This window comes from Megalops cyprinoides, chromosome 14, assembly GCF_013368585.1.
Source record: "Megalops cyprinoides isolate fMegCyp1 chromosome 14, fMegCyp1.pri, whole genome shotgun sequence".
Lineage (NCBI taxonomy): Eukaryota > Metazoa > Chordata > Actinopteri > Elopiformes > Megalopidae > Megalops > Megalops cyprinoides.
Genome location: NC_050596.1, coordinates 34,375,987 through 34,401,907, shown reverse-complemented (window position 1 = coordinate 34,401,907; position 25,921 = coordinate 34,375,987). Strand labels below are relative to the sequence as shown.

At 48.5% G+C, this 25,921-nt stretch overlaps 1 protein-coding gene across 1 annotated transcript; it reads left to right on the top strand.

Moving 5' to 3' along the window:
• On the top strand, positions 1-24,811 carry LOC118789146 (collagen alpha-1(VI) chain-like). The gene is made up of 35 exons (XM_036545473.1): positions 1-294; positions 3,292-3,421; positions 3,677-3,877; positions 3,980-4,139; positions 4,238-4,351; positions 4,652-4,672; positions 4,764-4,784; positions 5,001-5,045; positions 5,166-5,219; positions 5,800-5,844; positions 5,946-5,972; positions 6,316-6,342; positions 6,467-6,511; positions 7,059-7,112; positions 8,957-9,019; positions 9,278-9,340; positions 9,459-9,512; positions 9,622-9,657; positions 9,875-9,937; positions 10,459-10,521; positions 12,003-12,065; positions 12,288-12,350; positions 14,628-14,678; positions 14,782-14,817; positions 14,957-15,019; positions 19,571-19,636; positions 20,491-20,526; positions 21,085-21,121; positions 22,121-22,129; positions 22,319-22,452; positions 22,559-22,668; positions 22,847-23,033; positions 23,500-23,671; positions 24,095-24,124; positions 24,213-24,811. The coding sequence occupies exons 1-35, from the start codon at positions 204-206 to the stop codon at positions 24,806-24,808; spliced, it is 3,030 nt and encodes a 1,009-aa protein (XP_036401366.1). The 5' UTR covers positions 1-203; the 3' UTR covers positions 24,809-24,811.
• The last annotated feature ends 1,110 nt before the right edge of the window (positions 24,812-25,921 follow it).

Below are 25,921 nucleotides of genomic sequence, written 5' to 3'. Positions count from 1 at the left end.
GGCGTTGGGTTTACATGCAGCCCCCACTCCGCCGACCCAGCGTCCGCCTTGGCGCGTCCCGTCCTGCGTGTTCTTGGAGGATCGCACATTACCCAAATCAGCTGTTTCTGTCTTCTCAAAACGCGCTTCGTTTTCAGGCTCCTTGTTCTTTCCCTGGCTTTAGGCACACGCTACGTGCATGCGCTGTACACCAATAAGGGACAATGGTCTTAAAGGCAAATATTTTAGCTCTTTTATGCTTTTGCACCATATGGATAGGCTTGCGAGCTCAGCTGGACAGACCGAGTTTTAAAGGTAAGCAGATATTTATAACTATTAATGTGTCTCTTAAGATTTTACTGTAGAAATAATATTTCAAATTTTCACTTTATTATATTCATATTATTCTTAATGAATTAAGTTCACACTAAATGTAAAAAGGAAGGTAATGTGGTATATAACAGGTAAACTGTAAAATTTCGTGTAGCTGTTCATGTTTATTTTGATGAAATATTTGTAATGCAATAATACCAACAGCCGTCACTTAAGGCATGACAGGTCATACCAGTCGTAGCTCACGCAAAGAAGTAAAACTTAACGCATAACGGATGTTATGAGCTATATTTGAATCTGTCACAGTTAAGCAATGACACACTAACATTTAAAATATCCGTATCAATACAAAATAAAAGCATATTATTAACTGTTAATGATATCTTAAGATTATTACTTACGATCTCTGTTTCTTGCACAATATATATTTGTTTAACTTTAACATAACATTCTGGCTCTAACCCGTCGCGATTGGCAGATCGTGACAGGTTATTCAGACGTGCCTTCCTAAATACTGTGGCAGGGAAGTTGGTAATGAGTCCTCATACAGCATTTTGTGGGTGCAATGATTGCCAAAATCCACATCAAAGATGTAAGTTAGATTGAAAGAAATCCCTTTATCTGCTGATATTCTATAAAGATATACAGCACAGCGGGTCGCCACGGCTCAGAACTTCATTACGACGGGCCCTGCCTGAAAGATCGTGTGTGGCTTCAGTAAGAGGTGACCATCATGGATTTACCTTTAAAGAGCATTGCGGCCACACGCCTCGAACGTAGCTGCGTTCGGACGCCATGGCAAAACTCCACACTCTGCTCGACCTGCAGTGACAGCGCGCCTTCTGCTCCCGTTCCGGTCGCCATGGACCGCGACGCAGCGAACGCGTCACTTCAAATACTGCCCCCCCCCCGGGCACATAGGCCCCGTTTGCACCTGGTATTAAACTGTTTGATCAGCATCGCATGTTGGACGCTCAAAAGACACATTTGAATTCGATCGTGTTCGGGTTCGCCAAACCACCACCAAATGTGGTCGAGGGCGCATTGTGGCCGTGCTAAGTGCAGGTGTAAACGCTTCCAGCTCTCCAAACCCGTTTTTGACAATTATCGTCATCCTACAAGCCCACCCCTTTGAGAATCTCCCACATCAAATGGCACCGCATAAAATAAAATGCACATAACCATGTTTAGCAGCTGCCGATAAAATGGCATGTCCTTGACGTCACTGGGTGAAGTGACACGCATATATGCAAGGACGTGTGCAAACTAACGCGAAAACTGGCGCGCTAGTTATTGTAGATAGTGACGAGTTTTCCACCAGTTCTGGCTTAGCGGTGTAAACGCTCAAGAGGTGTTCGGATGACAGTCCGATCACGGCCGATCAGATACGGGTAATGCCAGGTGTAAATGCGCCCATAGACTTTGCTCATCACGGCATCTAGTGCCTGAGGTCGCGGCCATCCAGCATCCATCACACGGATCAGTGACTCTGGGATGATACTGGAACCAGATGTTCTACCATATTGAGTATATGCGTTCATGTCTGGCTGTTTTGCCAGTCCTTTGCAGTGGAAGGCTACATTTTATCCATATCGGAGAGCTGTGTGCCTAAACCTTTAAACAACATGATATACTTCCATATGACAGCTATAGATATAAATATAATATTGTCAGTGTTTAAACAGCTCTTGTAGCAGATTATGCTCTCTGGTTCATTGGCTGCTGGTCCGCAGTATGCAGTATTTGCAGAAGAATCATGTTGCTGGGGATCATGTGACCACTGCAGCACTCACAGCCAATCCGAGCACTGAGCATCAGTGACATCACACATCCCACACACACTCACAGCCAATCCGAGCACTGAGCATCAGTGACATCACACACCCCACACACACTCACAGCCAATCCGAGCACTGAGCATCAGTGACATCACACATTCCACAGGCATTGATGTTGCAGCTCACGCTGCAGGCCACACCTCCCTCGACCCCTCAGTGTGGTTTCGACACACAAAAATTGACCAAACCCACCAGCTGCCCAGTTTGCCCGTCAGCTGCCTGCTCTGTGCTCATGTCTCACTGTTAAAGCGAAGTGAGGTACAGTTTCACACACTGAAATATGGCGTCATTATATCCGGAGAGCAAGAGGCCTCACACTCTGCTGCAGAAACACAAAAACCATCTTCTATTGGCTGATTTGTCTTGTAAAACAAGCTGCTCTCTATAATGGCTTTATAAAGTTTATAAAGTTTGATTTTACAAGGGGCTCTAATTTCATTAGCAACAGAAAGCTGTGCAGTATTCACACTAAAGTGTGCTGAAGTCTGATCATTACCGCTGTAAATACAGTGCACAGAATGTACTGTTTATGCAACACCAGCGTTCTCAGAGAAAGTGGGCATACCGGCACTTCCGGGGTAGCTGTGCCTGTATCAGTACCCACAATGCTTTGCCAGTTTAAGGAGCCAGTTGAAATTGGCTATTACGAACATCTGAAGCTATAGGCTGGATGTGCTGAATTTTTCAGACTGGGGCTGGGTAGCCCAATGGTGAGAGATATTATTAGTGGTACTGGGAGTCTGAGACAGTGTGACATGGTAGGAGAATTAAGATGTGAGAGGCATATGAACACAGGGAGGAAAGTGAAACATGCTGTTAGTACGGCCATTTACTGTGCAACTGTGTGAGGCTGCATCTGGGCGATGCCAATGGAAATGTTCACAAGGATCCAGAAAAAAGTCACACGCTAAAATATACTGTTTAGCCCTTTAGCCCTGTCAGTCCTGTATCTGTGTACTGGATGCACAATAACACCAAATCACAGATGTACAGTAAATAGACTTTTGCTCTCATAACCATACAACATTATCCCAAATTTGAAAGCAGTTTTCAATAAGATCGGCTCTCCTACCCCCACAGTGGGTGTGGACATTAAGGGTGATGGCTGTGTGTGAATGTAGCTGCTTCTGCTGTGTGCTAGAATGTCCTGTGGACCTGTTCTTTGTCCTGGATACCTCTGAGAGTGTTGCGCTGAGGGAAAAGCCACCAGAGTTCTACATCAACCAGATCAAGAGCTTCACAAAGACCTTCGTCGATGAGCTGAAAGACATGTACGTACCGCAACTGACTGACATTAACACAAGCTATAAGAGTATGGTAATGGTTTTTACTCCTGCTGCCACATTATTATGGATCTGAGAGTTTTATAGACACAACAGCAGACTGAGTAACCTGAGTACGTGGAGTAACAGGTGAAAGAAGCTCTGACCTGATCAGTGTTTACGCCATCATTCTGAACTAAGAGCAGAAAGCTGTGGGCTAGTGACGGGCACCTTTCATACTGATGAGTGTGTTATTGTGGGCAGGCGGCAGCCCTGTGATCGCTACCTGACGTGGAACTCAGGTGCACTGCACTACAGCGATGAGGTGGTGATGGTGCACGAGCTGAGCGATTTGAGCAGCGAGCGTGTTACTCTGAAGCAGAAGGTGGACAGCATCACCTACATCGGGAAGGGCACCTACACTGACTGCGCCATCAAGAGGGGCATCGCGGAACTGCTGAGTGGGTCAGTGTCCGCAAACACACACACAAACACACACATCCTCACACTCTGCCACTGTGTGTATGTCAGTACTGAGCACCGTGCTGCGGGTGTGTGTGTTTGCAGGGGCTCTCATTACCATGAGAATAAGTACATCGTGGTGGTGACAGACGGACACCCTGTCACCGGCTACAAGGAGCCATGTGGCGGCCTGCAGGATGCAGCCAATGAGGCGCGGCAGCACGGCGTCAAAGTGTTCGCTGTTGCCATCTCCCCCGACCAGGAGGTACGTTCCGCAGACACCGCTCCTCCAGCGGTGGGCGCTGCAGAGCAGAGTCAACACAACGCTGGTGATGACGCGGCTGTGTGTTACCATGCCAACAGGACACCAGGCTGTCCATCATCGCCACAGACGCAAACTACAGGCAGAACTTCACGGCTGCGGACAGAGAGAGGTCCTCCCAGCTCAGAACCATCCACACCATCATAGACCTAATTGTGAGTGCAAAATCCCTGCACCTGGGCCATAGGTGACCTGCGACCCCGCTCTGCTCTGGGCAGGGGGCGTGGCTTCTGCCAGTATCTCTGTGGTTACCGTCCCAGAGGGTGAATTACACCCATGTTGATGTAATACATGTTTTTCTTGTCCTAATTATTACTACCTTGTACAGCATCTTAATATTATTGGGAAGTTCTCATTGGATATGAGGTATCGTTATTACTGTCATTATTATTATAATGATATAACATACAGACCCACAATAACCTGCTTCTCTTGTTTTTGTTCTTTCGTTGCAGACCAATGAGACAAAGGATGTGGTATGTATGGCCCGTGGCTGCTCTGTCTGTCCCAGCTGACTGCGTGACTGTGCTCAAAGCCGCACTGACTGCCATCTCTTTTCCTTTGCAGTGCTGTTCTTTTGATTGTGCTGTAAGTGACTCCCCTGGTAAACTGCATGTTTTTCTTCTGTTTTGCAAAGACCGTGGGGATCAGTTGTCTGATCAATGTTTTTTAGTATTTTACTGGAAACGTGAATTCAGTTTGAAAAGTGAATTTGAAATTGCTAACATGACACTGTTTTGTCAGATTGCCTTCTGTTCGCTTTCTGTTGCCGAGACAACAGAATTCTCCTTCATTTGTTTTCAGGCTAAAAGTGGACCAATGGGGCCTGAAGGTGAACCTGGTGCCAAGGTGAGTCAAAGCAGGTACTGGATGTACCTGTAAATTAGGGGAATGAGAGATGGTCACAGTGGTACCTGTGCTGTGTGTTGTGCTGGTGGTGGTGTCTCTCACCGGCTGCTCTTCCCGCAGGGCGAGTCAGGCAGGCAGGGGATGCCGGGGGAGAAGGGGGATGTGGGGGAGGCGGTGAGTACCAGCAGCCAGACTGGCCCCGCCTGCATCCAGCTCCCAGCATGCTCTTCTCTGAGACTGCCACTGCACAACAAAACCCATTCATGATGTCATTTATCATTACCCATAATTCCTTTGAGCTGTACCTTTTGACTAATTGAGCTAGCAGCACAGCACATCAGCTGTAATGAACTTTTCCTGTCAGCCATCCATTTCAGCCAACGTCCCTAAGATAAATGTCCCATTCTTTGTACAAAATCAGGGACTGATTTAAAACAGTGTCACAGTCTTTAGTTTATTGTAGTAACACCTGCAACCTGTTTGCTGCAAGTCACCGGGGCCATTAGGAGGTATTAGCGTCAGTACGTTACAACTCCTCTAGGCTCAGAGAGGAATGATAAAAATGTCCTGGCACAACATTTAGTGTGGAGTATAAACACATAGACAGACTGTGAGTGCATAGGACTGACCTGTGAGTGAATGTGATGGACCTGTGAGTGACCTGTGAGTGATCTGTGCGTGAACGTGAAAGACCTGTGAGTGAGCTGTGGAGCCACACCTTCATTGATTCAGACACTGTCTCCTTGCCACTCAGGGACGGCCTGGAGATGCAGGGCCGGTGGGGTACCAGGGCATGAAGGTGAGGCTCATTCTTTCATTCTGTCATTGTGCCTTTTTCTCCACTCTCCTGTGTCTCTGCAGCACCTACAGTTAATCTGATTCTGCTCTGTTTCACTACAGGGAGACAAAGGTGTGAGAGGAGAAAAGGTATGGCTGTCCGCTGTGTTTGCATGCACCATATTCTCATAGGGAGAAGATAAAGCCCAGCTCCCATCTCCTCACTGCCGGGGATGTCAGACAGGTGCTGCTACACTGAGCCGCATTGATCCATTAGCTCTACAAAGCATTGGTGTGAAAAATTCACTTAGGGATTACATGAACTAAGGTGAAGGAAGAAGTCTTGGTGTCTTGAATTGATTTATGAGATATTTATAGTTTTAACTGACTGCTAATCAGTAGAAAATACACAGGAATAAAGCTTCTGCTATTAATTTATGGAATCCTTTATTATTTTTAATTATTCTTTTAAAAACTTTATTTTTTTATCCAGGGCGTGCGGGGTCACAAAGGATTCAAGGTGAGTTACAGTATAAATTGCTCAGCCCTGATTGGACCATGAACCCATCCACCATTTACATATTCTTCCTCCAGCCAATCTGTGCTCCATGTCACTCAAACCCCTCCCCTTTCTTTCTCTCTAGGGAGATAAAGGACAGCGTGGGATTGATGGGATAGATGGGCGTAAGGTGAGTGCATGGTTTCATCAAGTAGTAACTCTCAGCTGAACAAGTACGCACAACGAACAGTGGTGACTGCCCCAAAAAGCACGCACAAGTGAAGGATGAAGGCCTTTCCAATACATAACTTTGATCTGTGTGGCTTTGGGGCAGCTTTTCATGTTCTGGTCTTGATAACCTTACTGTAGACTTCAGGCAGACGTATGGGCCAGACTCCAAGGCTAGTTCATTCTGCTCAAGCAGAGTATAGACAACATTCCAGCATGACAGTGATTCCAAACACATGTAAAATTCTACAAAGACATGGTTTAGTGAACATACATTCAATGTTCTCAGCTCACCACCTTAATCTTCAGACCACAATCCAATGATACAGGGAAACAGGCTATAATAGTGATACCACATGTTCATCCCATGCGCAATATTTCTGTTAATGAATTGTTCTTAGTTTATAAACATATGAATATTTTGGGAGGCCAATGAGGAGCAGCTCCTCGTGAGGGGCAGCTTTGATCTGCTTTGATCTGGCCTTACCTGCCCTCCTGTCTCACCCCAGGGTGACCCCGGGTTTCCTGGACTGCCCGGCTGCAAGGGATCTCCTGGACCTGACGTGAGTGCCTGTCTTTCACCGTCTCTTCAGCAAGGGCTTATTCTCCTTACAAGTGTATTTATGAACACGCCAAGGCATAGTGCCTGCCGTCTCATCGCTCCTGCCCACTGCAAAGAACAGCGGCTGCTGTTACCTGACTGACTGATGCAGATAAACTTTAACTTCATGAGTTCTGGACAGCCGTTTATCTTAAGAAGAAATCTTATAATAATATGATGATATTCTATTACAATGACAGGATAGTGAGGTGTTTTAGGAATTTGCACAGATCATTATTATTTTTATTGCTGCTCAGATGTTTTAAAGTTAAGTCTTTCATTCACTTTGGATTAAACAAACCCTCCACAGCTACGTGCTTAAGAAACTGCAACATCAGAGCGAGTCCTTTTGAAACACCCTAAATGTGTGAGTCCAGAGTAGAGTTGGTTTTATAAATGTGTGTGTTTTCACGAGACATCGATTGGAATTTAATGTGCACTCACTGCCAGCATGGACATATAAATGCCACGGAGTATAGCATTCCTCTGGAAGACAGGCCTGTCGTCCCAGTGTCTCTGCTCCCTGAGCCAGGGGCAGAGGACTAACCTCCAACACAAAGGCCCCATGTCTCTTTTTACCCCAAAGCTCCTGAACTCTAGGGGCCTCACATTTTAGGGTCACCCCGTACCCTGCTGGCTCAAACCTGAAGCCTCCGAAGAAACCGTGCTTCCTCAGGCCACCCACCCGCCCTCCACACTCAGAGGCCTTTGGACTGAACGCCGCCTAAACCGATGTGTCTAAAACGCCAGGTCACCTGGTGTATCAGCACACAGCAGCTTGCACTGGTTCTCTTGCCAGCTGTAGCCAACCTGGCAGGGAGTCATTCATGATGTCATTTAAAACAACATCGGAGGCTTTGCACTGAGACACATTTCAGAGGATTGTGAAGAGGGCATTGGTAATACTCATCTGTGAGAATGCTGGTCTTGCCTATCTAGGCACTTTACCAAACTCTGCAAAAGCGCCAAGCTGTAACAGGGCCTGCAAATCTAGCTGGAGGAGTTAAGCTTCTCCCACTTCTTAGGCCTGTAACTGAAGCACATCCATTCCTGAGGAAGTGGGTGGTGTTTGGGCAATTTAAGTAAATAGATGCAATTCTTCCTTTCCCCTCTTATTTCAATTAAGATTATCATCAAATTGTCCTAGTAAAGGCAAACTTCTCGAGGTCAGAACATCCTTTAGAAGAGGAGAAGAGCTCATTCCCACTCTCAGACAGGAGGATGGCCTACAGATGCGGTTTATATAAATGTTTCTCTATTGGTGCAGCAGTGCAGAGCTCCTCCCTGGCTGGAGCCTGGAAGACAGCTCCCACACTCTTATTTTTGTCCTCATAGGGTTATGAGAATAAAGAGAGGAAATGTTGCTTTTGACAGCATGGGGTCTCTGTGTCACTTTTTCCATATGTAACATTTGTCATTGCATTCAGCCACAACCAAACTCCATGTTGTTTATGCTATTAAAAAGTGACTCTTAAACTCAGTACTGAAGCAGGGTAGAGCACAGCGCAGTCAGAGTGGAGTTACTTTAGTTACTGAGAGCTTTCCTCTGGCCCTCTCAGCAGCTGCACCAAAGCTGAGCCACGCTGACACTGCATCTGGACACCAGCACACAGGAAGCTTGTGCTCCTACCAGCCAAATATTTCTTGTTGAAAAGCTTAATTAATTCTCCATGTTTTCCACACCGTCTAGTCAGTGATGGCCACTCGTGTCTTTGCGGCACAGAGGAGGGTTCATTTAGGGATGATTTACAGAGGGTCTGTTTTCATTAAGTATAAAAATGGTCTTTTCCTTGTTTTGTGCTGCAGGGATTACCAGGGGAGCCAGGACCAAAAGGCGATCCCGGGTCTTACGGTACCAAAGGAGCCAAAGTAAGGAGGTGGCCCTCAGGAATGGAGTGTGTCTGGACTGCAGGTGTTTTGCATGCTGGTGTAGGAGTGGGCAGGTAGTAGCCTGTGCACGGCTCAGGTGCAGACCACACTGAATGCATGATGGAAACGGCTCGCTGCAAAATCAGCCCTGCAAAGCAGGCGTGTTTACTGAGGGCGCCTTAATATGATGTCACAGCCTGCGGGATTCCCTCTGTCTCACACACGAACTGGAACCACCGTGTGTGTCTTCTCTTTCAGGGAGAGCCTGGGAGAGATGGGGAGCCAGGAAGACCAGGGAACTACGGTGATCTTGGCCCAAAGGTAAGCTGAAAGCGGGGTGTAGATGTGTGTGTTTCTGATGCTGTGTGGGCAGGGTGCTGTGTGGGCAGGGTGGACACTGCTGCCTCTGATGGATTATTATGGGTTCTCTTTGCTGCAGGGTGACAGAGGACCAAGGGGTCCCAACGGAGACAAAGGAGAAAGAGGAGACGATGTGAGAGACATTATTATATTATTTAACAACACTAACCATGAGTTTTTTTTCCACTGAGTATGTGGGATGTCATAAGGCCTGGAGTGAAAATGACACTGCAATCTTTCAGGGTGCAGCAGGACCGGATGGCCCCCGAGGGGACAGGGTAACACTCTGACCTGCATTCATCACACAGTGCATTCCTCTGAGCACTGTCATAGCCACACAACCGCAAAACACGCTCCACCTGTATTTCTCTACACATATGATTGACTATGTGCTCACACAGCTACATATTTTGGAAGTTACGTTTTCATCTAAATGCATGCATGGCTGCCTCCTGTTGACATGTTGTAATAGAAAATGCATGGGTTTGTGATTAGGGAATACCAGGTGAGAAGGGAGAGCAAGGTTCCCGTGGAAACCGAGGACCCCGAGGAGACCCTGTGAGTGTGCCCCTCCACCTGCCTGTCACCACTGCAGCCCATCCCCTCCAAATGGAGCTGAATAATTGGGTGAAGGAAGGAGGAGGATGGGCCTAATGCCTGTAGCTGGTGAAATTGGCCAGCTGTAGTGAAATGGCAATGACGTTATTGACTGTTAATGTCTTAACAGTTACAGTGTCAGTGGGGAAGGATTGGCAACAGAGGGTGAAACAGCCCCCCATAAGCAGGGCTTCTCAAACTGCCATGGAAGCAGAACAGCATTATAAAAATTTGAGATAAATAAGACATTTACACCATAACTAATAATGAGCATATCAGAGTTTTGCTGAATATTGGTAAATGGAATGAACCTTCCGGAAAATATAGAAGATAAAATATGTAAACTTTAAATTTTAGGTTTTGATTTCTTCAGGCTTAATAGAAGATTATGTTGCCCTGTTGCTGGTGGGGACTGAAAGCCATGCCTGAGTAACGGTCACCCTCTCCCCCCTCTACCCCATCCATCCCCCCACCCCCCACAGGGCGAGCCAGGCCCCCGGGGTGAGCCAGGGCGTGAAGGGACAGCAGGGCCAAACGGAGACCCGGTAAGTGACTGGCGCTGTGTGAGGTGACCCCCGACCTCGCTGACCCCGCCTGCATGGGCCACCCCTGCCTCATACCCTCATACTCACAAACCAGGATCAGCTGATCAATGATCAGAGAAAGTCTGCAAAGGCTCCCAATATAGAATGACCATGAAAATCAGCTTTGCAAAATAGAAAAGAAAAAGTTCAGGAGCTTAAGAAAATAACTCATAACATGTTGACAATAAAAGAACAAAGGAAGGCTTCCTTAGCAATGAAATCAGACACCAGGCCGTCTGGACGCAGGGGTGAGAGAGAGGTGTGGAGAAAGAGCAGATTTACGACTCCTCTTGGCTGCTGAGACAGAACCCAGATGTGCCCTATTAGAACTGGCTGATGTTTGTGTGATTAGCTGCTGGGTCAGGGCAGGGCTGTGTGTGATTGGTTCCTGGGTCAGGGCAGGGCTGTGTGTGATTGGTTCCTGGGTCAGGGCTGGGCTGTGTGCGATTGGTTCCTGGGTCAACGCTGTGTCAAAATCACAGCATTACAAAGGATGCAGGTTGGATCCAGGAACACCTCAGCTGACTCCACTAAATGTGCGTTTCTATCATTGATCAATGTCTCAGTGGGTCGTTGCTGCCTTACGCCGCAGGTCTGTGACAGACACAGACAGACTGCCTTCCTCATAAGCCCCTCCTGCTGCAGGCTGCCATGCCTGCTCCCTGATCCTCCTTCATGGAGGATTTAGGCCACAGGCCAGTAAAGTGCAGGTTCTTGCATCACGCCATATTTGTTTCAGACTGTGAAATGCACACAGAGTGGAGAGCTCTGGATCACGTGAAGCTTTAATGGCTTTTGCAGTCTGGTGTAGCTGTGCCATCATGCTGCACTGAAGGTGCAGTTATTGTTGTCACTTGAGCATGCCATAATTCCATAATTCATCTACTGTAGTTTTCTGAACCTTTTCAATGGAAATCTTTATTTGGGCTTGGAAACTGGCACAAGTACCGTTTAGGCTGGAAGCCCTTTTTTCCTGCTGGAGTACTGTAGTTTGAAGTGCACTGCCACCAGGGATATCCATATAGGTGGAATAGTGGAAAAATGTTAAAGCTATGAACTTATGAACAAACTAATATAGATGCCAAAACGTTTAGGATCTGAATTCTTCCCCTGGATAAAAATCATTCCTGACTGCATCAGGCTCCTGGCTGGACTTTCTCTTTCCTCCTTGGAAAATTACATAATTTGTGCTAAATTAGAATAATATTTAGGTAACCTGTCCAGCAGGAGCGGGCTCTTTTAATTACAGTGTGCTATGAATGGCCTGCATTCTTCCTCACTGTCTTCTTTTCTCTCTCACCTAATGCTCTCAGAGCACATGAAAACATTGGTGGAATTTTTGGAATGAAATTAACATGTGACCAACACTTGCTTTGCCAGGCAGAGAGGCTGTGTGTTTGGTAATGGTTTTGCGCTGACCTCTGAACCCTGTTGTCTCGCAGGGCGAGGTGGGCCGGCCGGGGGCAGCAGGGTACCGCGGGGATGAGGGAGCCCCAGGACCAGAGGTAAGGTTCCACAGCGTCAGCGTGAACAGCAGAAACGCACTGCATCACATTTACAGGAACAGGAATGAAGTTTAACTGAGTAAAACAGAAGGTGGAGGGTCTCACTGGGGGGTAAGGATCGTTCCATGTGTTGATTATGGTGGATAGCCATTCTGTGCCCCCCACACTGCCCATCCCATGGCAGATGTGTCTAACCCACCAACCCTCTCTATCCTGTGGCAGGGACCCAAAGGCCCGAGGGGAATCAAAGGAGCCCCAGGAGACAGAGGCCTGATGGGAGAGCGGGTGAGGCTGAGTGTCTGAATCTGGCTGGTTCCTCTCTCAGATCCTGACTGCACCGGGGCAGAGGGGCTGTACTGAGTCCTTGTTCGTTGCACTGGTACTGAAGACAGTGAAACTCCTCTATACTACAACACAGCAGGGCATCACACACAATCCAGAGACCTCCTTCAGCATGTGCGGGTTCAGCTGCAGTGTGAGGGTTATTGCCTGCCTATCAAGCCCCTGTGACACCCCCCCCCCCCCAACGCTGTGACACTGAGCCCCCTGCTCGCTCTGTGACACCCCCCCCCCCCCACGCTGTGACACTGAGCCCCCTGCTCGCTCTGTGACACCCCCCCCCCCACGCTGTGACACTGAGCCCCCTGCTCGCTCTGTGACACCCCCACCCCCCCCACGCTGTGACACTGAGCCCCCTGCTCGCTCTGTGACACCCCCCCCACGCTGTGACACTGAGCCCCCTGCTCGCTCTGTGACACCCCCCCCACGCTGTGACACTGAGCCCCCTGCTCGCTCTGTGATACCCCCCCCCCCCCCACGCTGTGACACTGAGCCCCCTGCTCGCTCTGTGATACCCCCCCCCCCACGCTGTGACACTGAGCCCCCTGCTCGCTCTGTGACACCCCCCCCCCCCCACGCTGTGACACTGAGCCCCCTGCTCGCTCTGTGACACCCCCCCCCCCCACGCTGTGACACTGAGCCCCCTGCTCGCTCTGTGACACCCCCCCCACGCTGTGACACTGAGCCCCCTGCTCGCTCTGTGACACCCCCCCCCCCCACGCTGTGACACTGAGCCCCCTGCTCGCTCTGTGACACCCCCCCCCACGCTGTGACACTGAGCCCCCTGCTCGCTCTGTGACACCCCCCCCCCCCACGCTGTGACACTGAGCCCCCTGCTCGCTCTGTGATACCCCCCCCCCCCCACGCTGTGACACTGAGCCCCCTGCTCGCTCTGTGACACCCCCCCCCCCACGCTGTGACACTGAGCCCCCTGCTCGCTCTGTGACACCCCCCCCCCCCCACGCTGTGACACTGAGCCCCCTGCTCGCTCTGTGACACCCCCCCCCCCCCACGCTGTGACACTGAGCCCCCTGCTCGCTCTGTGACACCCCCCCCCCCCCGAAGCTGTGACACTGAGCCCCCTGCTCGCTCTGTGACACCCCCCCCCCCCCCCCACGCTGTGACACTGAGCCCCCTGCTCGCTCTGTGATACCCCCCCCCCCACGCTGTGACACTGAGCCCCCTGCTCGCTCTGTGATACCCCCCCCCCACGCTGTGACACTGAGCCCCCTGCTCGCTCTGTGACACCCCCCCCCACGCTGTGACACTGAGCCCCCTGCTCGCTCTGTGACACCCCCCCCCCCCACGCTGTGACACTGAGCCCCCTGCTCGCTCTGTGACACCCCCCCCCCCCCCACGCTGTGACACTGAGCCCCCTGCTCGCTCTGTGATACCCCCCCCCACGCTGTGACACTGAGCCCCCTGCTCGCTCTGTGATACCCCCCCCCCACGCTGTGACACTGAGCCCCCTGCTCGCTCTGTGACACCCCCCCCCCCCCCCACGCTGTGACACTGAGCCCCCTGCTCGCTCTGTGACACCCCCCCCCCCCCACGCTGTGACACTGAGCCCCCTGCTCGCTCTGTGATACCCCCCCCCCCCACGCTGTGACACTGAGCCCCCTGCTCGCTCTGTGATACCCCCCCCCCACGCTGTGACACTGAGCCCCCTGCTCGCTCTGTGACACCCCCCCCCCCCCCCACGCTGTGACACTGAGCCCCCTGCTCGCTCTGTGACACCCCCCCCCCCCCCCCACGCTGTGACACTGAGCCCCCTGCTCGCTCTGTGATACCCCCCCCCCCACGCTGTGACACTGAGCCCCCTGCTCGCTCTGTGATACCCCCCCTCCCACGCTGTGACACTGAGCCCCCTGCTCGCTCTGTGACGGCCCCCCCCCCCCCACGCTGTGACACTGAGCCCCCTGCTCGCTCTGTGACACCCCCCCCCCCCCCCCCCCCACGCTGTGACACTGAGCCCCCTGCTCGCTCTGTGATACCCCCCCCCCCACGCTGTGACACTGAGCCCCCTGCTCGCTCTGTGACGGCCCCCCCCAGTGAGTGCGCCCCCTGTTTGCAGCTGATCACAGTGACACTGCAGTTGAGCTCTCTATAGGCTCCTCCTTCCATATCACCCAACACCACTGAGCTGGACTGCGGCCAGGAGAAGCAGGGACAGCCGAGGCTTGGTCAGTGCAGTCCTGACGCAGAACTGTCTCTCCTCCTCAGGGAGAAGATGGTGTCCCTGGAAACGGGACCCAGGGTTGCCACGGTTTCCAAGTGAGTCCCTACAGCCTCTGAATGCATGGAAACAATATTCCTATTATAATTACAGCAATGAAATTATGACAGAGGAAATTACAACATTGCATTTTCTTCACAGGGTTATCCAGGTCCAAGAGGAGACCCAGGAGAGCCGGTTTGTCTTGAGTTTTCAGTGAAATCTTAACATTAATACAAGTACCCACAAGAGCAGGCTGAGGATCTGCAGGCTGAGGGTCTGCCAGAGGGGGCTGAGGTAACGCAGTGATACGCTGAATCCTCTCTTATCTTCACAGGGAGGGAGAGGTACCCCTGGGCCCAAAGGAGACGACGGAGAGCCTGGTGACCCGGGCCTGGATGTGAGTCAAAACAAGCTGTTCTAATATGCTTCTCCATCACTGGGAATGAGTGATCTCTGCTAATTCTCCATGATATTCCCAAACACCTCGGATAGCTGCACATGCAGGAACTGAAACCATCCTCTCTGCTAATTACTTTAATGTGGTGTTGCACAAAAGCCGTTACACATCTGTATGGTGTTTTCAGCTGGGCCAGCTGTGTATATTTCGTTGTCATGGAGACAAGTACATATGGTCTGAAAGAGAGAGAAATCTAAAGAGAGACCCAAGCCTGTATGCGGGGGTGTGGTTTACTTAAAGAATTCAGTAAGTGAGGCTCAGTAACTGACTGTACGAATCCAGTCAGTGAGATTGAGTAATCGTTCAATTGGTGAGATTAAGCAAGTTACTGTACCGGTGCAGCGGGTGAGATTCACTCAGGTATTGCTCTAAGTGAGCTGTGGGATGAGCCTCGTGGAACCAAATGAGATCCAACCTGAATAACCTGTAACCTATGTAAGTCGCTTTGGATAAAAGCGTCTGCTAAATGAATAAATGTAAATGTAAATGTAAATAAACTATCGGAAAGTTTTTACCACAAATAAAAGCACAGAGACGCTGCTTCTCTCTGTTCTGCAGATGTCCATGTCTGCATCAATTTGATCCTTTTGAGGAAAATATGTAACATCTCACTTTAACTTTGACTGACCAGCCAAAAATATTTACAATGAAAACCCGGAACAAAATGCAGTGTATTTATTTACAGTCAGCTATTAATAGAGAGTGATTTACTAAATAAATGCAACATTACAATCATGTTCAGTCTCTTTGACATCCTGCAAGCACTCTTTCAGCATGCCTTTCCGATGTGCTCACAGCTGGAAAGTCCAGCCTTGCCAGGAATTCCATTTTATAGAACTAAAAATATGATTTTGTAACAACAGGACGTACAGGCGGTAATTACTGCCATACCTTTAATATGCGATAGAGCTCAGAGCCACAGGGAGAGCGGAGAGATGCGGTGTGTGCAGCACACAGATGCAGCCTTTCAGCAGAATTCTGCAGTAACTACAGATACGCTGCGCAGAAAGGGATCCCACACAGTAAACTTTTGTTCCTGTCACTGTGCTTGTTGTATTTCAAATGTTGTAAGAATCTGTTGAGATGACGTGACCATTTCGTAAAATAACTCCATTTCAAGTTATGCTGTCCTTAGCTGATAAAATGCCATGTAGCCATAGTGCGTTTGGGACACTTCCCCTCGTTTTTGTCAGAGCTGTACAGAAACATGTTTCTCTCTCAAACACGTACAGTAGAACATTGCAGTGGTCAGACCAGGAAGGACTAAGTAAAGTCAAATGCCCTTTTCTAACTGAAACAAGTTTGAACTGATTTCCTCCTTTTCCCTTGCAGCGATTCACTTGCAGTGTTTTCAGATCTCAGTAGCAAAATCACCTCTATTTGCTGCAGTCTGGTACACCGTTTACATACTGTTGTGTCAGGAACTACCATCTGGGTAGTTTTCCTAAGCATGCCTTACCTCAGACAACGTTGGAATAAGCATGCAGAAGCCACACTGAGCAGTAGGCACCCAGCTGCACCTGAAATGCACCTGGACACAGGTTAGAAATGAGCTGTTAGTCACTAAAGGAAGACCAAAGGAAGGCATTCTGTAATTCTGCACCTATGTTGTATGAGGAGATGAAACCTGTCAGTTAAATGCATGCATGCAGTGGGTTCAATGCCTTGTGTTTTCAGCTAAAATGAGATGTTCATGTTTAAAGAGCTCCTGCTGGGTAATCCCTGGCATTTTGCATCAGACTGCTACAACTTCATCATCACAGAAACAGGAAGCTTCAGATCACCAGTTTGTACAGACAGCCTGCAGTTCACTGAGTGTGTTTACATTATCATGGGAACAAACCATTCTCTCTCAGAGATAAACTAGCCACACAGTGAAAAAGCCACGGTCAAAAGGACTGAATTTTGAGATAGAAGGATAAACTCCACCAGGGACTTCCTGAAAGTTCTGAGGGCAGGAGCAGCTTTTTATTTTTACCTCAGAGTGGTTTATGGAGAGATGTTTAAAAGAATAAGATGTTTTAGTTCATGTTCATGTTAAGATGGGTCTGCTAATGGAGGTCTAATGTGGAAACAATGCTCTGAACTGTCGTATTAGAGCCTGTTTGGTGCCGGATGGGAGCAGAAGTTAGCAGTGACTGTGCCATCCTATCTGCAAAGGGTCTGGAGGAGGGACTAAGGGGCCCAGAGCGGGGGTCTGGTATTGGGCAAGGTTTCCCTCAGAAGTCCAGATCACTTGAGCTGTAACCTGCCTGTCTGATCTCCTGCTGCCAGGTGTTAGATTAGCGCATGATTGAGACCAACAGCAGTTTTGCCAACCTTCTCCATTCAGCTTCCAGCAGCGTGGCTGAAAGACGGGTCTGCCATCAGCTTCTTCTTCTTAACAAAAGCCAGATTGTAAGGTTTTGCTTTTGTCTGGGAAACACAATTTCTCATAGAGTGGACTGGAGCGGTGGGGTGAGACCATCTTTAATCCTGACAGGCAGGAGAGGCCACACATGACACTTATCTGCTGTTGATTTTGAAAGCACTTACATCCCCCAGACAGGCTCAATAAACATCAAAGACTCAGTTTACATTTGTAGCCATTATATTGGTGTTTACCCATGAAAATCATGAGTATAAAACTAAAAACTTTTTTCTTGCCTGGTTAAAAAACATGCAGTTTTAAGCAAGCTGCTTTGGTCAAAAACTTAGAAATGAAAAAAGGATGTAAATGTTATAACCACCTGGGAGTCAGAATAGAGTGAGCATCTTGTTAATGTTTTGTTTGGGCACAAACCTTCAAAAGCAACAAGCTCCTAATGACACTATGGGGAGAAATACATAGGAAAAGCCTGCCTTTGGAGAATGACAGTAACTGCCCATTCTGTCCTGCCAGCTGTTCTGCTCTCTTTGCCCTTTCCTGAATATTCCGCGGGTTCCCACATCTCGCAGGCCATTAAAGCAAAAGCACTACACAGTGACTCACAGTCCCGTAAAAGATGAAAAGCTGTTTTTTAGCCACTTGACATTGTTTACTGTTTGATGTGAGTGAGTTCAGCGTTTCCCAGCCGCTCATGCATGTGGAGCCTCTGATTCTGCAGGAGAGAGACTGCATGTGCGTGTCAGCAAGCAGGAGACTGCAGCTGCACAAGAACCCCTGCGCAGAGCCTCTGTAATCCTGCCATCACGCACTGCTGCAGTGAGGCTGATGGTGCCGTTACACACTGTTACACACTGTTACGCACTGCTGCAGTGAGGCTGATGGTGCCGTTACACACTGTTACACACTGCTACAGCAGGGCTGATGGTGCCGTTACACACTGTTACACACTGTTACACACTGCTACAGCGGGGCTGATGGTGCCGTTACACACTGTTACACACTGTTACACACTGCTACAGCGGGGCTGATGGTGCCGTTACACACTGTTACACACTGTTACACACTGCTACAGCGGGGCTGATGGTGCCGTTTCACACTGTTACACACTGTTACACACTGCTACAGCGGGGCTGATGGTGCCGTTTCACACTGTTACACACTGTTACACACTGCTACAGCGGGGCTGATGGTGCCGTTACACACTGTTACACACTGTTACACACTGCTACAGCGGGGCTGATGGTGCCGTTACACACTGTTACACACTGTTACACACTGTTACACACTGCTACAGCGGGGCTGATGGGCTGCCTCCCAGGTGCTTACAGCCGTTTACTTCATTCATGTGTATAGTGTGAATGATCATAAAGTTCAGCTCAGACCATCACAGGCTAAAATAGCTGCATTTCTTTAGTTATTAATCGTCCTATTTGCTTTGTTAGACACACTTGCATTACAATCTATGTTAGCCACCAAAAAAGTCCATAGAAGGAGCAGAGAATTAATGAAACTTGCAGCTTTGTATGCATGAGTTGACGAAATCTCCTTTCAATTATCCTTCATACAGATATACACTGCAGGGAAAACACACCTGCTTGAAGGTGATTGGTGTAAACAGCCCCTCTGAATGGTGCAGCCGTTTTTCAGGGCCAGCAGATCACCAGCCGGGTCAAAGTTTGATGCCAAAGGGCTCATTGAAATGGAATGACTTGACTTGGCATTCTAATGTTTTTAATGAAAATGCCATTTTATCCAAATTGCCCTCTACCTTATGGAAAGGGTTGTGTGTCCAGGACAGTATGAGGAGGAATTTGCAGGTTAATTGAAGCAGCATGCGGGTTACGGTGTGGAGACGTGCTTTACACAGCAGGTGGTCACAGTTACTCTGCGGCAGTGTGCAGCAGGGCTGTCCGTTCCTGGAGGTGCCTGGACAAGTTTGTCACGACTCCCTCATGACTCTGACAGCAATAGTAGCAACCATGTTTGTGCTCCCTTTCAGAGCTTTCCCCTGCATGAGCAGAAATGGTAAAACTGTAAGCCCAAATGACTGTGTTTTCATGAAGCTTCAGAGAGACCTCACTCCATTTCCCTTGTTGTTGTGACATTTCCTGTCTGTCCTGCAGAATGATCTGCCTGGCAGTCCTGGTCCTAAAGGAGCAAAGGGCCACAGAGGCCCAGAGGGGAACCCTGTGAGTATTTTAGATTCCAATAGAATTTATTTCACAAAACAGCTTAAAAGAGCCCGATGGAGGCTGTGAAGTAGCCAGGTCAGAAATAGCACTGATATATGCGGATGTTGACAGTGTTTCCTCTGGTCTGAGGGCAGGTGTTCTGTAATTACACAATAACTGAACAATAAAATAAATGCTTTGACAGAAATGAACAGAATATTGTAATGTTTCCATGTAGAGCCATGGACAGCCATGGATCCACAAAGCAAAACGATTGGAGGCCCCTTCCTCCAGAATAACATATTCACACAGGGATGTGTATGAATTTTCTGTTTGCATATTTCTGTAGCCTGACCCACAGTCAGCGCCACCCCAGCAATGGGTGTTTGTGGTCAGTGGCTTCAGCTGTGAAAGAACAGTTCAGCCACATCATGGTCAAGACAAATATGTGTTTACTTCCTACATTTCAAAGATTGGATGGAAGTGTTGCAGCACAGCCTGTCCTGTTCTGTATGTAGACACACTTTATAAATTAAACGTGGATTGATATTTTTGGAATGATTTTTTTTAAGGTTGAAACCAGCAATATGCCTTAAAATAAGTAAAATGAGGTCATCACTTCAGGTCATTTTTTAATGAAAAAGCTAAATTAATGTAAGTACTGTGGTATGTTAGCAGTCCATAAAAAGCTGCATTAATATGAATATTGTGGAACTTCAAGCTATTCTGAACTTTGCACAAATGGCTGTTCAGACAGTGTAGTTGAGCAAGGCAAGACAAAGACCCTCCCAGCCACTCAGTGACTTTACAGGAGGACTGGCTTCATCTGTGGTCAGTACGTCTGGTCATTAACTCTGAAATCCATGTTTCAGGGACCACCTGGGCCTCCCGGACCTCCTGGTTCTGATGTAAGCATGATAATAGCTTGAACCTGTCAGACATCAACCTGTCTACAGCACACATGCATGCACGTACTCTCAGACACACAGACACACGCCAGAGCCTGTCTGCAGTGTGGACGGACACACACACACACACACAAACAGGAGACAGCACAACACAGAAAAATTCCTCAAACTACACACATGCACTGCTTGACATTTTTTCATTTCAATAGCCATCAGCTTTAATGTTGAAATCAAAAAGACATTGAACACTTTGACAACACGCTTTGTGCTAGAATCTAAGAATCGCACAGCAAGCTTTTCTGTATTCATAAAGTGTGCAGAACATCTTAGAAATGAGTTTATCCAGGAATCTTTGAACATGGTCCCAAGAGAGGGAAGAGAATTTCTGCAGTATTTCACATCTGCTCCTTATGCAACTATATATAGTAATGAAAACAATATGCATATTGTGGTACAATTATTTTCTATGAAAAGAGTGCGGATACCAAAAATCAGTTTCAGAGGCTGCTTTGTGAAGAGTAAAGACGTGCCTCATGTGTCATTTATCCTAATCTGCAGGAATGTGAGATCCTGGATATCATCATGAGAATGTGCTGTGAGTACCGTTTTAACGCTTTATGCTCATTGTTCTTAATGCTCGTGTTTCGTCTCTCAATACTCTCAATACCATCCAAATCCTGCATCTGGCTACATTAGAAAGAGAAAAATGAGCCCTAAAGGACTCCAATTTGGCTTTAATTAAATGATTTATTTAAGGGATAAATAAGGCATAATTAGTACAGATTCTTTAGAGCAAATGTCATGTTAAACACTAAATAACTTCAACCAAAAATAGCAGCCCCCATTTTCACCACTTTTACACCACCATTCGGTGCTTAATAGATAAATACATGTTGAAAATGTACAATGATGAAAAACAGCAGGGAAGGAAGGAAAAATCATGCAATGAGCAGGAACGGTTGTATTCACCAACACACACAGTTAAACACACAGGTATTCAATGCGTCTCAGTCAGTACCAATGAGAAACCTCCCCACACACACTGTGCACCACATTTCACAGGCAACAGAGCCAAGGCCTCCACAGGCCTCTGTGCAAGGCCAGCGCTCCTCCAGCGCAGGGGCCCATGTGCACTGGGTCTGCAGCAGTAAACAGCCTAAAATGCCCTGCTTTCTTCATCATTAAGTCAAATAAACACAATTTTAGTACAATTTTAGTAGGGATATTCACGCTGAAATAGAAATAAACTCTGTTTACCGTTGGGTCCCCCTTCCTGTAAACTTGGATGCAATTGGTGGAATAATCACTGTCTGCCTTTGGGTCCTCCTGTCTGTAAACTTGGATGCTATTGGTAGGAAAATTTATGTGGACTTTGGATGACTCCATCAGTGTCTGTTACACTGGGGTATCTGATCTAGTGGCAGGCGGCTAACAGAGTCATTAAAGTGATGTCCTGAGAGAACCTGAGAGTGCATTTGAAAAGTCAAACTTTATAACTCTACATATTTTAATCTTATTTAACAGGATTAAGACAATTTTCAAAATGCAGTGATTCACCAACTGACCTGTAATGCACTTCTCTCTTCTTTCACAGCTTGTTGTGGTAAGTAATTTTTTATTTTTCCATCTTTGGACGACATAAAGAAACACCTGTATACAATCCCTGGTTAAAAGACACAAGGGGTTCATTTTATTTACCAGCAGCACAATTAAAACCGAACTGGCCATGCCAGGTGTGCCAGATGTGTCAGGTGTCAATCACTGCAGTGATTTCTGTGTTGACTGTTGTCAGAGTGTAAGTGTGGCCCGCTGGACATTGCGTTTGTGGTGGACAGCTCTGAGAGCATCGGGGCCACAAACTTCGCCCTGGCAAAGGACTTCATCATAACTGTGATTGACAGACTGATGAAGGACCAGCAGGTCAGGGTGAGTGGGTCAGAGTCCCTGTGGGAACACGCTTCATTGGGCTTCATTTTACTGGCATTCATATCAGGAGGTGATTCTGACCACGCCCTCGCTCTTTGTCCCCCAGTTTGGGGCCAATGAGTCCCGAGTGGGCGTGGTGCAGTACAGCGGGGAGAATGCTCAGGAGGTGGTCCGGCTGGGAGACAGCAACATCAGGACCCTGACAGAGCTGAAACAGTACGGAGCCTCATTTCACACAGAGACCTGCTGCTGAAGCACAACACACAGCTAATACACACTCTGAACATCACACACTAACCTAGGTGTGTGTGTCTGCGTGTGTGCGTGTGTGTATTGGTGTCTGTGTGTGTGTGTGTGTGTGTGTGTGTGTGTGTGTGTGTGCGTGTGTGCTCAGAGCTGTAAAGGACCTCAGATGGCTGGCGGAGGCCACCTACACTGGAGAGGCTCTGCAGTACACCCTGAGCACCCTGGTGGGCCGTCTGACGACCGACAACAGCGTGGTGCTGGTTCTGACAGACGGGCGGTCTGACATCAGCAGAGACAAAGTGCCCCTCAACGTGCTGTGCAACAAAGGCATCAGGGTGGGACCCCTAACCCCAACACCAACACACCTAACCCTAACCCCAACACCATCACACCTAACCCCTAACCCCAACACCAACACACCTAACCCCTAACCCCAACACCAACACACCTAACCCCTAACCCCAACACCAACACACCTAACCCCAAACCCCTAACCCCAACCCTAACCCCAACACCAACACACCTAAACCGACCCCTAACCCTAACCCCAACACACCTAACCCCTAACCCCTAACCCCAACACACCTAAACCCTGACCCCTAACCCTAACCCCAACACCAACACACCTAAACCCTGACCCCTAACCCTAACCCCAACACCAACACACCTAACCCCTGACCCCTGACCCTAACCCCAAACACCAACACACCTAACCCCTGACCCCTGACCCCTGACCCTAACCACAGCTGCTGCTGGTGTCCCGAAAGTTATGGCTGAGCGCTTTCCTGCCTCCTGTTGCAGGTCGGAGGGCTTGGCATTAAGGACTACAGCGGCAGGAACCCCAGCGAGGAGCAGCTGGGTGACATCGTGTGTAAAAACGACCCCAAACCAGGATTCACCTTCGTCCTGCAGAACTTCGCTGAGCTGCTTGACGATACCTTCCTGCAGAACCTGACAACCAGCATCTGTCAAGGTAGATGTGACTGTTCCTTCCTCAGCCAAGCAGCCCTTTACTGTGCCACAGCCTTGTGCTCACTCTTCTTTTCTTGATTTGCAGGGAAAGCTGTTTTTTACTTCCCTGCAGTCAGCATTGGGAGGGTCATCCTCAGGACTCCTACATAGACACTGCTGATTATAGATATAGATCCTCTAGATGTTGAAAGAATGAAATTCAAGGCAGTTATCAAATGCATGTGAACAGAGCAGCCATTCTGGACTGGAACAGTCTGCTATATCTATGGCAGAAGAAAATCATCTGTCTGTTTTGGACAGTGGAAACGCAGGGATTTGGCCACCAGACACTTGGACAGGCCCTTCAGCCTGGTTGAAGCTGTAAATGAAATGAGACCAAATATTTTGACTAAATGTCCTTGTGTGTGTTTTTGTCCTTTCACAGACAAGAAGTGTCCTGATTACAAATGCCCAAGTAAGTTTCACAGGTATTTAACCAAAAAACCAAACACCATTTTCTTCCATTTGTCGTTAGTAAACCTGTCTGTCTCCTGTGGCTGTAGTCTCCTTCAGCACGGACACTGACATCATGATCATCATGGACAGCTCAGCCAGCGTGGGCAGCAGGAACTTCGAGGTGACGCGGCGGTTTGTGAAGCGGCTGGCGGAGCGTTTCCTGACGGCGGAGCGGATGGGACGGGTGGGGGTGCATGTGGGCGTGGCGCAGTACAGCAGAGACACCACCATGGAGGCGGGCTTCTCCTCCAACTACACCGAGCTCGCCAGCCAGATCGACGGCATCGCCTTCCGCAACGGAGCCACGGACGTGACAGCGGCACTCAGCTTTGCTATCGACAGCTTCAAGCGCAGTGGCGGGCGCAGGAAGAAGCTGCTGCTGCTGTCAGACGGCCGCTCGCAGGGCGTGACCGAGAGCGTCATCGAGAAGCGCGTGCGGGAGGTGCAGGCCGCTGGCATTGACCTGTACGTGCTGGCCGTGGGCAGTCAGGTGAGCGAGTCCAACCTGCGCTACCTGGTGAGCCGAGGGCGGCCCTACGACGTCGCCTACGCCCAGCGGCACCTGTTCAGAGCGGCCGACTACCCCTCTCTGCTCAGGGGCGTCTTCTACCAAACTGTGTCCCGCAAGATCTCACTGCCCTGAGCAGCGAAGTGAGGGTGGGGGGGGGGGGCAAGGAAAGGGTAGTCGTGATTGGATAAGGAGAAGGGGGGGAGGGGCAAACAAACAAGCTTTTCTTCAGATGAGTAGAGAATGTACCTTTAGATCCTGTAGGATGTTTGTTTTATACTCTCTGTATTCGAATCACAGAATGCAACCATCTACACAAAAAGAACTTCATTTCATCATCAGCATGAGGACTGAACAGTTTAAAGTGCAGTTTGGCTCTGATAAGCAGTAATTCCGTCCAGACTGGCTTAGCCATGGTGTAGTGCTGTGGTAGCTGGTGTTTGTATGGTAGCTGGTGTTTTTATGGTAGCTGGTGTTTGTATGGTAGCTGGTGTTTGTAGAATACAGTACCGCGGCCTCTGTTTGAAACACTCAGCCAGCAGCAGTGTGGGCTGCTGTTTATAAGAGCATGTGAAGGATGAGGGATCAGGAAGCTGACCTTTTCATTTTCTCCCTGCGTTTCTGGCCAAGGACGAGACGGCTCTCACAGGCCTGGAGCCAAACTAACATCTGCACCATAAAAGGAAATGCTGTAAGAGTCTGTATTAAAGCTCTTCTTTCTGATATCCACTTTAAGCATTATTTCATTTCACAACAGAAGCACTATCATCATGTTTTCATCAACAAACACCAGTTTGTCCAATGTTTACTACTGTAAATTTCACAATGACACAAAAACAGAAACCTTCTCCATGACGTTGTTTATAGCCATTCAGTTACATATTCTTACGTTTATCAGTGGTGCTATAATTGTATTTTCAGGCTGTAATGGTATTTCTTCATTATAAAATGGTGAAAAGTATTGCTTGAAATTGTTTCTCCAAAACAGAAGTGACCAGTAGATTTGTGTAAAATTCTCCATGTCAGCAGCGAGTTGGAAGTGTAACCTCTGAGCTGCTGCAAGCCTGTGTTCCCTCAATAAAGATCACATCACAGACGCTGTGTTTGCTGTGCTCTGTGTAATATATTGCACATACACAACATTTACACACCAAAAAAGGCCCCGTCCATGTAGGGCAGGAAATCAACCACAGTCAGTTTAAACAGACCAGTTTTGAGAAATGCAAGTTCTCCTGAATAGTTTCTCTG

What these genes read in the sequence shown, in the direction of transcription:
- LOC118789146 (XM_036545473.1), top strand. Translation starts at nt 204, where the DNA reads ATGGTCTTAAAGGCAAATATTTTAGCTCTTTTATGCTTTTGCACCATA. An exon ending in AGGGGGATGTGGGGGAGGCG is followed by an intron (nt 5,220 to 5,799) that starts GTGAGTACCAGC and finishes CTTGCCACTCAG; the next exon opens with GGACGGCCTGGAGATGCAGG. An exon ending in AGGGATCTCCTGGACCTGAC is followed by an intron (nt 7,113 to 8,956) that starts GTGAGTGCCTGT and finishes TTTGTGCTGCAG; the next exon opens with GGATTACCAGGGGAGCCAGG.